This window comes from Arachis ipaensis, chromosome B06 (genome assembly GCF_000816755.2).
Source record: "Arachis ipaensis cultivar K30076 chromosome B06, Araip1.1, whole genome shotgun sequence".
Classification (NCBI taxonomy): domain Eukaryota; kingdom Viridiplantae; phylum Streptophyta; class Magnoliopsida; order Fabales; family Fabaceae; genus Arachis; species Arachis ipaensis.
The window spans coordinates 1,588,342-1,600,400 of NC_029790.2; the positions used below are offsets into that span (position 1 = coordinate 1,588,342).

Genomic DNA, 12,059 nt, shown 5'->3' on the forward strand with positions numbered 1-12,059 from the left:
AAACCGAGCTGTCCCTAACCATGTGCTTGTGGCGTGAAGGTGTCAAGTGAAAACTTGAGACTGAGCGGTTAAAGTCAAGGTCCAAAGCAGAAAGAAGAGTGTGCTTAAGAACTCTGGATACCTCTAATTGGGGACTTTAGTAAAGCTGAGTCACAATCTAAAAGGTTCACCCAATTATATGTCTGTGGCATTTATGTATCCGGTGGTAATACTGGAAAACAAAGTACTTAGGGCCACGGCCAAGACTCAATTGGAAAGTAGACATCCAGGGCTTTCCAGCAATATATAATAGTCCATACTTTGCTCAAGGATAGACGACGTAAACTGGCGTTCAACGCCAGTTCTCTGCCCAATTCTGGCGCTAAAGGATTAAAAGTTGGAGTTCAACGCCAGAAATGGATCCAAACCTGGCGTTGAACGCCCAAAACAGCCTTATGCACGTGAATTGTTTAAGTCTCAGCCCCAGCACACACCAAGTGGGCCCCAGAAGTGGATCTCTGTACCATCTGTCAGAGTCTACTCACTTTTTGTAAACCTAGGCTACTAGTTTAGTATTTAAACAACTTTTAGAAACTTATTTTGCATCTCATGACATTTTTAGATCTGAATTTTGTACTCTTTAACGGCATGAGTCTCTAAACTCCATTGTTGGGGGTGAGGAGCTCTGTTGTGTCTCGATGAATTAATGCAAGTATTTCTGTTTTCCTTTCAAACATGCGTGCTCCTATCTAAGATATCCATTCGCGCCTAACTGTGGAGAAGGTGATGATCAGTGACACTCATCACCTTCCTCAAACCATGAATGTGTGTCTGACAATCACCTCCGTTCTACATCAGATTGAATGAATGTCTCTTAGATTTCTTAATCGGAATCTCCGTGGTATAAGCTAGATTGATGGCAGCATTCATGAGAATCCGGAAAGTCTAAACCTTGTCTGTGGTATTCCGAGTAGGATTCTGGGATTGAATGACTGTGACGAACTTCAAACTCACGAGTGCTGGGCGTAGTGACAGACGCAAAAGGATAGTAAATCCTATTCCGGTATGACTGAGAACCTGCAGATGATTAGCCATGCGGTGACAGCGCATCTGGACCATTTTCACTGGAAGGATGGATGGTAGCCATTGACAACGGTGATCCACCAACACACAGCTTGCCATAGGAGGACGTGCGTACGTGAATCAGAAGACAGAGGAAAGCAGAAATTCAGAAGACAAAGCATCTCCAAAACTCCAACATATTCTCCATTCCTGCATAACAAGTAACCTTTAATTCATGCTCTCTTGTTTCTTCACAATTCAACTGATAAACATAATTGACTTCCTAACTAAGATTTACAAGTTAACCATAGATTGCTTCAAACCAACAATCTCCGTGGGATTCGACCCTTACTCACGTAAGGTATTACTTGGACGACCCAGTGCACTTGCTGGTTAGTTGTGCGAATTTGGATAGCAACACTTTTAGTAACATTAACATACAAATTCGTGCACCAATTACAAGACCACAATAGGTTGGTCTCAAAGGGGGTAAAAGGAAGAGTAATATTCATTTGACTAAAAAAGAAGTCGTACGCATAGAAAAAGGGGCGATCTCTGACAACTCAGGTAGAAAAACAAACCCTTTCCTCAGAATCGGGAGGTACAAGCTCATAGTTCTTTTCCTCACTATCACTACTACAAACCCTATGAAATTGCCTAAGTTTCTGACAAAACTCAGAATAAACCAAAGAAACACACAAAAGAACCATCGAATCCACCCAATCAGCCATGCCCTCAGGGACTTGGGAAGATATCTCAACAATGTTCTTGCGAGAAGACATGAGGTCAACTAGTCCTACAGCAAGAAAGAAGAAAATAGATTACTAACCCAAACATCTCGGACAAAGTCAAAATCAACTCATAGCAGAACATGATTCAAGCATACAAAATAGGTAAAAGGAAAACCCCAAGACAAGGTCCAGGGGCATCCTTTGGAGGCAGTGACAGACCAAGGACTCAGGAAACCTACAAGCCTACATCTCGATACGCCCTAACAAGAAAACAATAAACCCTTTTTTCCTGATATTCTTTCAACTAAAGCGACATTTTGAGAAGAAAGCTACGAGCCACAGATCATCAAAATAAACTACCTCCCAGATTCACTATCCCAGTTTTGATCAACGAACGAAGCTACTAAACAACAAAATATCATCAAAGACGCAACCTTTTCTTCAGAGAAATAAAATCCCCCTCCGAACAAACAAAGTAAATCAAAACAAAGCATCGATCATCTCTTACAAAGGTTTAGCAACAAGGAAAGCTATCAACAGGGCAAAAATCAAGGGGCAATCTTTGCAGAAGTAAACAAATACAGTTTTCAAAGTATCAAAAAAACAACCAGAAGCGACAGCAGAACATGCAAAGCCCTAGAAGGCCTCAACAGAAATACCAGGAGTACGCATAAAGACGAAAAGAAACCAGAAAAAATATATCACAGTAACAAGCAAACATAAGACTACAAAAAGGCTCAAGCTTTCCCAACGTACATTCGGTCAGAATCAAAGTCTTATAAGAAAAAAGGATGAGAACAATGAAAAGAAGAACCAACCTGAGCAAAGGAAGAAGTTTCGTAGAAGATCGAAGACGGAGGGATAGAATCGCCTTTCGAGCAAAGAGAGACACCAAGAAATCACCAAATAACGTCGCAGGAAAGAAATGTGAAAATCGCAAACTTCAGGAAACAGAAAGGGAGAAAGAGAGAAAGAAAGGGGAAGTCACAAGTAAAAACGGAGAAGAGAAACCGTTTCTGTGTGTAAAGTTCAAAATAAAAAGCCAAGGGAAACGGGGCAATTAAAACCAATTAATGAAGGTATAAAACCCTCGCACATTCCCAAGAACAGAGCGCTAATATAAAAGCGCGCGCTTTCAGAAGAAAACGTTCCACATTCAAAAAAGGAAAATTCTACAAAGAAAGAAGTCAACAAATGTTCGAGTTCGGCTTCACCAGAGAAGGATCGAAATCTTAAAGAACTAGGACTCGACCTCAAAAAGAAAGACCGAGCTCAAGCAGGGGCACTGTTCACACCCTGGGTCGAGCTATCCGACCCGGGATGTTCAGTAACAAAGCGACCGACCTCTTCAGGTCAGGCTATCCGACCTCTTCTGAAAGAGTTCGGCCAAATCGACAGGAAAGCCCAGTAAAGGGCCCAAATAGAGGAACACAATCCAAATCCAAAGGCAGTCCAAGCCTATAGAGATAAAGGCGGTTCCCTTGAAGATAAGCTGACCTCACCCAAAGATAAGATAAGATAAGATAACTAACTTATCTTATCTAAAAAGGTCACTCCACACCATTATAAATACACTGGAGCACCCAGGTATAACTCATACTCTGATTCTACTAAAAACCTGCTTGATACCCATGCTAATTTAAGCATCGGAGTCTCTTGCAGGTACCCCTACCCTCCGGTGACGAAAGATCAGCAGCGCATCCAATCTAACAAGTCGGACACGACAGCTCCGGCCTCCACTCACAGTCGGACACGTCATCTCCGATCAGCCCAGAAGATCTCGTCCGAATAATAGTCTATTCTTTTATTAAAACACTCATCTAACTGAATTAATATAAATATTTAATAAAAATAAAGGATGAATTTTTAGTTTGAAGGATAATACAATTGAATATTTTTGAAGATTTTAAAGATGTGAGTAAATAAGTGATATAATAGAGAAATGCTTCTGAATTAATATACACATGCATGTCGTCACCTCATTTTTTTATAAATCGAAAGTAACGTTTACCCATTAAATTTATTAGTTACTCAATGGATTCATCTTATTTATTGGCATAAAAAAATTTTTTTCATTAATTTTAGTAAAGAAATCTATGACATAAAATAAAATAAAATAAAGTCAGTATATACTTTTTGATTAATAAAAGTAGGATCCACATTTTAAATAATAATAAAATAATAAAAAATAACTATAAAAGGAATTATATTCTCTCTATATACCACTCCAATCTGTACAGTAGAGTGTCCCCTTATATATCTCTTCTTTTATCTCTTTCCTAAAAATTTTGGCATATATACTTAGCAAGTATCTCTATTTATATAATTTTTTCTAATTGTAGTAAGTATCTCTATTAAAAATTCGTACCGTGTACAATTAGTGTGTGTGTATATATATAAGTTGTAATAGTGAATTGTTACAATTATTTATCATCTAGAAAATTCGTACCTCAGACATAGTTTTTTTCTATTTATTATTTTTCATATCTGATGGCTACTAGCTTGACTCTATCAACAGTATTACGGATTTGAATCTTCTAAATTTTAAATTTTACTTTAGAAGATAAAGTATGATCTCTCACCATTTATTTCATAGGTGGGACCAAGAAAAAAATGAGAGAAACCATTCAAGGGTAAGAGATCACACTTTACTCTCTAAAATAAAAATTTAAAATTTAGAAGATCCAAATTTTAGTATTACCTATAGTAGATTATGTAATGAAAAAGTTTGGAAAATAAAGGCAAGGATTATAAGGTTATGGAAAGTCACATCCAAATTTTACAAGAGTAAGACAGCTTACCTAGAAATGGTTCTCATGGATGATAAAGTAGGTTGATTATTCTCCATCATTTTTTCAAGTGATACTAGGTTCAGTTTATAGATATTTTTTGTTCATATTTTAAATTTATCTGATAAGTAAACCCTTGGACGAATCAAAGACACTAAGATTTAATAGAGTTATAAGTGCTAATAATCTTTATTTTTAATTTGTTTTACAGTGTGATAAAATTAATTGTTCAATCAAGAATTATTTGGCAAAGATGTTTGAGAATGATCTGATCGAAGAGAAGGTTTATGTTTTCTCAAATTTTCTGATTGAGGAATCAAGCGTAATTTATCTTCCAATTGCACACGTGTGTAGAATAACTTTTAAGAAAGAGTCACGTATAGTAAATACGATCGATGATCGTAAAATTCCTGACAATCATTTTAATTTTCTCGATCATGCTGATATATTGAGACAAACAAATGAAAAATCTAACTTATTTGGTACGTAGTTAATTTGTATTATTATTATTGTATTGTTCAATTATTAAAATTTATTACTATCTATTAAAAAAATTGACAAATTCTAGGTGCTAATGGATAATGCACTCTTATTGTACATTAATATTTTGAGAATATTCAAATTATCATTAAAATCTGTATTATTTTATTCTCCTGATAAACAATTTTATAATTACGTTAATCATATAATTTTATATACTAACATTGATATAATGTTGTTTCAGGTATATGTTTTACAGGCATCAAAGGATAGTGTTGAGTTGTTATTCAGTAGGTTTAAATTATTTATTGTTTGTTGCAGAACTTTCGGCATTAGAATTTTCTATTAATTTGTTGTTCATTTTAAGCTGATTTTGATATGTTCTTATTTCACAATAAATCAACATATAAAACTTTGTTGGTGAATTTAAGTATTACTATATTATTTATCGTCACATTGAGTATATATGTCTGATTTATTGAAGAAAGTAGATTACTAATATCGGTTAATAACTATTGTACTGTTAATACAATTAATACTATATAAAGAAAAAAATAATACATAATATGTTATTTTTTTTATTAATTAAAAAATTATAATTTAAATTAATTTTAATACAACAAATTAAAATTATAATTTCAACCTTATCACATATATGGCACGGATTATTACACTTATACATTTATAAAATAGAGGAAAAAATATCATTTTAACATTTTACAGAGAGAAGAGTAGAATTTTCTCTTGATTTTAAAATACATGTGACATAGTTATATATGGTAATATTTATTTTTCATTGCAAACACGCCAAAGTTAAGATAATTGACTTATTTAATGTAAACGTATAGCTTATAATTGATCATTAAATTTTATTTTCAGACAACTTAATCTTAAACAAGATGATTAAATATATGATAGATTGTAGTAGTAATAGAGACAGCTGAAACAAAAAGGCATCGAGGTTTAGCTTTTTGATGATGTATCAAAGTATCAAACTCACCACCCCTTTGACAAAAGCATTTTTCTGCACACAATTACTGTGTACGAAAAAAAGTGTAAGAACCATCAAAGAAAATATAGTGCTATACTAATAAACATTTTTTATTTTTTCTTTCTTGTCAACTTAATTAAGATGATAAACCATATTATCTTTTTACATATTATTAATTATTATTTTAATTATGTCATCTATATGTAAAAATTAGTTATTAAATTAATTATTTATATAAAATATATTTTAAAATATAAAAATTGGTTAACTTTATACAATGCTGATATAATAATCAAGTGATTGATTTCTAAACAAAAGTGTATTGTAATTTTCCATATCTGATAATTAAAGTGACGAAACCTAGCTATTTTATATATAAATAGATAATAACTAATTTAATGATTAATTTTTTGTACACGTGTAATATTTTTATTATACATTCTATTATTATTCTTTGCTTAAATTTTTATACAATTGTGGTTGCTCCGCTGTTGAAGCAAAGATATCTGAAAAGAAGGCACATTTTTTTGTGTGTCTAGTATATATATGTTTTGGCAGTAAAACTGCACAAAATTAAACTTAACATTCTAACTAGTAACATCAAGTAGTTAAAGGACAATAATTTATCAATTTATTAATACAATATATATAGTCATTTTTATGGCTAAATATATAGACATATATTTTATATATTACTTTATTAAGCCATTAATTTTAAGTTACAAATTTTCAGTTTATACGGTGCTAAATACTTTACTAAATTATTAAACTTACGACAAATAATAAGAGAGAAATATCAAATAAAGTCGAAAAGCTAATTTCAGTAAACAAAGGCATACCCTCCCATTAATAGCTAGGGCTTCACATCTCATGAAAGTGTTCTTTCTCTTTCATTGTCATTATGATCAAGACCTGAGACCTGTTGTCACTTGTTACATCAATAGCATCAAAATTGCTTCTTATGTATCCGCAAAACAATGGTGGCCGCCACCAATTTGACTCCAATTAGCAAGTTAACATTGTACACTAATTGCAAAAGTCAATCCATTAATTAGTAATTAATAATCTTAAAATGCTTGATTAATACCAATTCTCCTTGCTTTGCCTCCCTCAATAGCTAGGGCTTCACATCCTCATGAAAGCATTCTTCGTTCCTCTTTCATTGTCATCATATGATCATCGACATCCTTATTTACAAGAATTTGTAACCATTTGATTTTGAATAGAGCATCACAACTTTTTTTATTATTTCTCTTGAATATTTGAGTTGGTGGGAATTTGTGACGCACTTTGTTCTCCCACAATTTGAATTTTGAGTTTGAGTTTAGTTTCATAATTTTTTCCTTCGTAATATTTTTTCCCCTTTGTGGTGGAGGATATATTTGAGCTTTAGCTTTGTTCGTAGCCATAAATTGTAAATGATATAAGCTAAAATTTTTGTTAATTAATTTCTTGTGCCTTTTGTTCCTCAGTGCAAGATTGGTTTGGCACTAATAAGATGCCCACGTGTTATATTGAATGCACTTTTGTTTATTTTTGCATCCTTTCTAATTATTCAATTTCGACGGGTTCCCATTTTCAAAGTTCAAACCCATGTGAAACTCAAAGCAAGAAGATGTTGCTTATTTGTCGGATTTTTTTTGGTAGTAGACTTCAAACTGAAAGAGATATTTTCAATTTTAATTTTCATATATGATCACTAAAATTAAAGACATTTTTAATTTTTATATATGATCACCAAAATTAAAGATAATATATTTGGTAAAATTTTTTGAAGAGGTATCTGTACTTTTAAAATATTGCTGTACTTTTGAAAATAATTAAAATAAAATTTTTTAAAATTAACTTGTGCTTTTTATATTTTAAAAGTCTAATATAATCTCATATATTAATTAATCTTTAAACTTAACGCTTAAATTTATGTCTTTTATAATATTTTTAAATTTTAAAAAAATTCTATGAAACAAAATTGTTAGAGAAAGAAAAGGATAAAAAAAAATTTCTAATTAGATTTGCTCTTCATTTGGAATAAGAATTAAGTGTTGCTTTTTCGCCTTCCAGTACCGGAAGAACAGGTTCTCATCTTTGCCAACAGTCATACCACAATAAGAATTTCTATTCCACAATTCTCTAGCTTTCTCACAAGTAAATAGGCCATGTATAATTGTTTTTGTGTCTGCGTGACACCGCGGGCACGTAACCGGTCGAGAGGGCATTCTTTGGTGCTGAGCATGCCAGAAGAAAAGGAGGATTTTTGGTGGAGTTTTAATCTTCTAGAAATCTCGCCAAATTTTTTATTTTTACATATTCTTTCAATTTTATTAGGTATAAAAATACTATTGATGACCAATCAATGGTTACAAAACACCAAAATTACTGACCTCTAATATTCCTCTTTATCACTTATATTTATTAAGAGTTATTTTTAATTTGACCAAACATAGATGCTACGTTTTTTAAAAGATAAAAATTTTATCAAATTAAATTTAAATAGAGCGCACTTATGGGTTTAAGAAAGTCTTAAAGAGGTTCTAGAAAGAATTTTTTTTATTAGTTTTTTTATTAGATTATAAATAGCCTCTTAAATATAATATTTATGTAACACGTAAAAGTTTATACAGTTTGTTTATAACAATACTAGCATAATTTATTCACATATTTTAGAAATAAAAATAGACTAAAGGTATAATATAATATTAAAATTGTCAATTTCAGTAATTATACATTCAAAGCAATTTCGATTTTATTATTATTAACTTAACCAAACAATATTCATTCTAATTAATAACTTTTTTTTAATTAAAAGTTTCTAATCTACTAATCCAAACATGAGTTATACAGTTTGCTATATTCTTTATTTATTTACTAGTATTTTGTTTGGTTAAGAAAACTAAATATTCAGTTTAGGAATAGATATACATTCTAAAGAAAGCAGTTCTCAAATGAAATTACAACGTTTTTTACAACTATAATATTCTAAAGAAAAACTTGTAGTAAAGATAAGATAACTAAAAGAAAGAATTTAGTTATCTAATTATAGCAAGAGTTGTTATTTATTTCAAAGATTGTCCGTAAATATCTATGAAAATAACAGTTTGTAATTAGGGTTAAGCCGTTGTCCGTGAGATATTTATAAATGGTGAGGCGGTAACACTTTATTGCAAAAGTTAAAAGAGAGAAGAAAGCAAAAACAGATGGCTTTTGATAAAGAAGAAAGTGTTGAAGGTTCAACATCACCTTCATTGTCATCAAAGCAAAAGAGCCTTGAAGAATGGCTTCCGATAACCGCTTCAAGAGAGGCAAAATGGTGGTACTCTGCTTTTCACAACCTGACGGCTATGGTGGGCGCCGGTGTTCTAAGTCTTCCTTATGCAATGTCACACATGGGATGGGGTCCTGGAATCACTGTGATGATCCTGTCATGGATAATCACGCTGTACACGCTATGGCAAATGGTTGAGATGCACGAGATGACACCGGGAGGGAGGAGAAATGACAGGTACCATGAGTTGGGGCAAGAAGCATTCGGTGAAAAGCTTGGTTTGTGGATTGTGATTCCGCAACAACTGCTGGTTGAAGTTGGTACTTGTATTGTGTACATGGTTACTGGAGGCAAGTCTTTGAAAAAGGTTCATGAAACCTTTTGTCCTGAATGCACGCCAATCAGGACCAGTTATTGGATCATGATCTTTGCTTCTGTCAACTTCGTGCTTGTGCAGCTCCCCAATTTCAACTCTATTTCTGCCATCTCTCTGGGTGCAGCAGTGATGTCTCTGACTTACTCGTTCATCGCTTGGGGTGCATCCATCAAGAAAGGAATTACACCAGACGTATCTTATGACTTGAAAATGAAAAGCACGAGTGATGGTGTGTTCCATTTCTTGTCTGCATTGGGAGATGTGGCATTTGCATATGCGGGGCATAACGTAGTGTTAGAGATTCAAGCAACAATGCCTTCATCAGCGGAGAAACCTTCCAAGATAGCAATGTGGAAAGGGTGTGTCTGGGCATACATTGGAGTTGCAATATGCTACTTCCCTGTTGCTTTTGTTGGCTACTACATGTTTGGAAATGCCGTGGAGGATAACATCCTTATCACACTCGAACATCCTGCTTGGCTTGTTGCCATAGCTAATCTCTTTGTTGTCATCCATGTCGTCGGAGGCTATCAGGTCACTTTTTTTTTATTCACTCATTTAATTTCGAAAATGTTTGATAACTAAAGAAAATCAGCCAAAAACAACCATAACTTACCTTATTTAATATTTATTAATTATTGCGATGTTAAATAAAGTAAATTCTGATTTTTTTGTTGTCTCCCTAGTATTACCCTTTAATTTCGCCCGTTGTTAAACCTACTCACAAGGAACGACGCATTTCATAATTTCATTCTTTTTTGATTTTTTTTTTCTTGTGCAACAGGTGTTTGCAATGCCAGTCTTTGACATGATGGAAACCTTTTTGGTGACACGATTGAATTTCTCACCTTCTTCTACCTTACGTGTCATAACTCGCACTCTATATGTTGGTAATTTTTTATCCAAATAAAATAAATTAAAGAGACCTCTTATTATTATATTGTCTTAAATAAATTCTAGTTATACTTTTTTTTTAATGTAAATTCATTGCGAGTGTATATAATTTTACGATTTGTATGTAAATATCCTATACCTAGTAATGCTTTGTGTATGTAGTAGCACAACTTGGTCAATAATTAGGTTACAAAATTGTAGCACTCTAATGAATATTAGCTACCATTTAACTTTGCTATGATCATTTAGTAACCCTCGTAAACAAATTACAAATTCTATTTTGCAGGAATCACAATGTTAATAGCAATCAGCATCCCATTTTTTGGTTCTCTTCTTGGATTCCTTGGTGGATTTGCCTTTGCTCCGACCTCGTACTTTGTAAGCTATTTATATACATGTAACTATAAATATTTATCCAAACCACTGTATATGTATATACATGCTTAGTTGGTCTTATTTTATGTCTACTTGCAGCTTCCATGCATCATATGGCTTAAGCTCAAAAAACCTAAAAAATATGGTTTGTCTTGGACAATTAACTGGGTAAGTTTATTTGTATTCAATTACTAATAAACTCATCTTTAGTTTTGTAGATTATCAATGAGGACACTAACCAATTTTTTTTTTTTTTCCATTCTTGAATTTCAGATTTGCATTGTTATTGGAATATTAATAATGACACTATCACCTATTGGTGCTTTGAGGAATATCATTATCTCAGCCAAAAGCTACAAATTTTTCTCATGAGCCTACGATGATTATTATGTTGTTATTGCGCTCAATGTAATGTTAGTTGATGAGAATGTACATCAAGAATGAAATTAAGTACTTTTGAGACTCTATGCAACAAAAATTCTTGATGATCATATTTTTCTTTACAAAATATATGATGAGAATTGTATTGCGTTGCTTATGTATGATGAGAATTGTATTGGGCGTTACTTTAATTTGTAGGCTTTTTTATTTTGCCTTATGATCAAGTGCACCCGTATTATAGATTATTGATTGGACATCAAAATATTTTGCCAAATTTATTAATATTGCATCGGTGTACTCACATATAATATATTATTGCTCTGTTGTTTGACAAAGTTAACACTTTTCATAATCTTTGACTTACTTAATATTAGATCATATATTAATCAGAGTTAGGAAGTAAATTTTTTTTTATTAATGTCAATTAATCTTTTTAATTTTATACCATAAATTCTCTTAAATTCTAAATTCTCAAAAAAAAATAAAAAAATAATTAGTTAATACTAATTATATAAAAATTGATTCTATGTGGTTTTTCAATTAGTTAAAGAAACTGGCGCAGATAGTAAAAAGTTATTAAGTTGAATATTTAGGATTGGTTTGGGTTATAAAAGTGAATAGTGAAAGGTGAAAATTTTTTTTATCTAATTAACGACTCTCAACTATTAACTTCATATACATAAAGTTGAAGTCGACTGCACCTGAGTTTTCACCGTAGTGAAATTGAACATGTTTTTAG

General features: G+C 32.2%; 1 protein-coding gene across 1 annotated transcript; it reads left to right on the plus strand.

The window, feature by feature from the left end:
- LOC107645230 (lysine histidine transporter-like 2) lies at window positions 9,210–11,527 on the plus strand. Its single transcript, XM_016349209.2, has 5 exons — window positions 9,210–10,204; window positions 10,455–10,560; window positions 10,851–10,942; window positions 11,039–11,107; window positions 11,213–11,527. Exons 1-5 carry the CDS (start codon window positions 9,227–9,229, stop codon window positions 11,309–11,311), a joined length of 1,344 nt encoding a protein of 447 aa, XP_016204695.2. The 5' UTR covers window positions 9,210–9,226; the 3' UTR covers window positions 11,312–11,527.

What these genes read in the sequence shown, in the direction of transcription:
- LOC107645230 (XM_016349209.2), top strand. Translation starts at nt 9,227, where the DNA reads ATGGCTTTTGATAAAGAAGAAAGTGTTGAAGGTTCAACATCACCTTCA. An exon ending in ATGTCGTCGGAGGCTATCAG is followed by an intron (nt 10,205 to 10,454) that starts GTCACTTTTTTT and finishes CTTGTGCAACAG; the next exon opens with GTGTTTGCAATGCCAGTCTT. An exon ending in TTGCTCCGACCTCGTACTTT is followed by an intron (nt 10,943 to 11,038) that starts GTAAGCTATTTA and finishes GTCTACTTGCAG; the next exon opens with CTTCCATGCATCATATGGCT.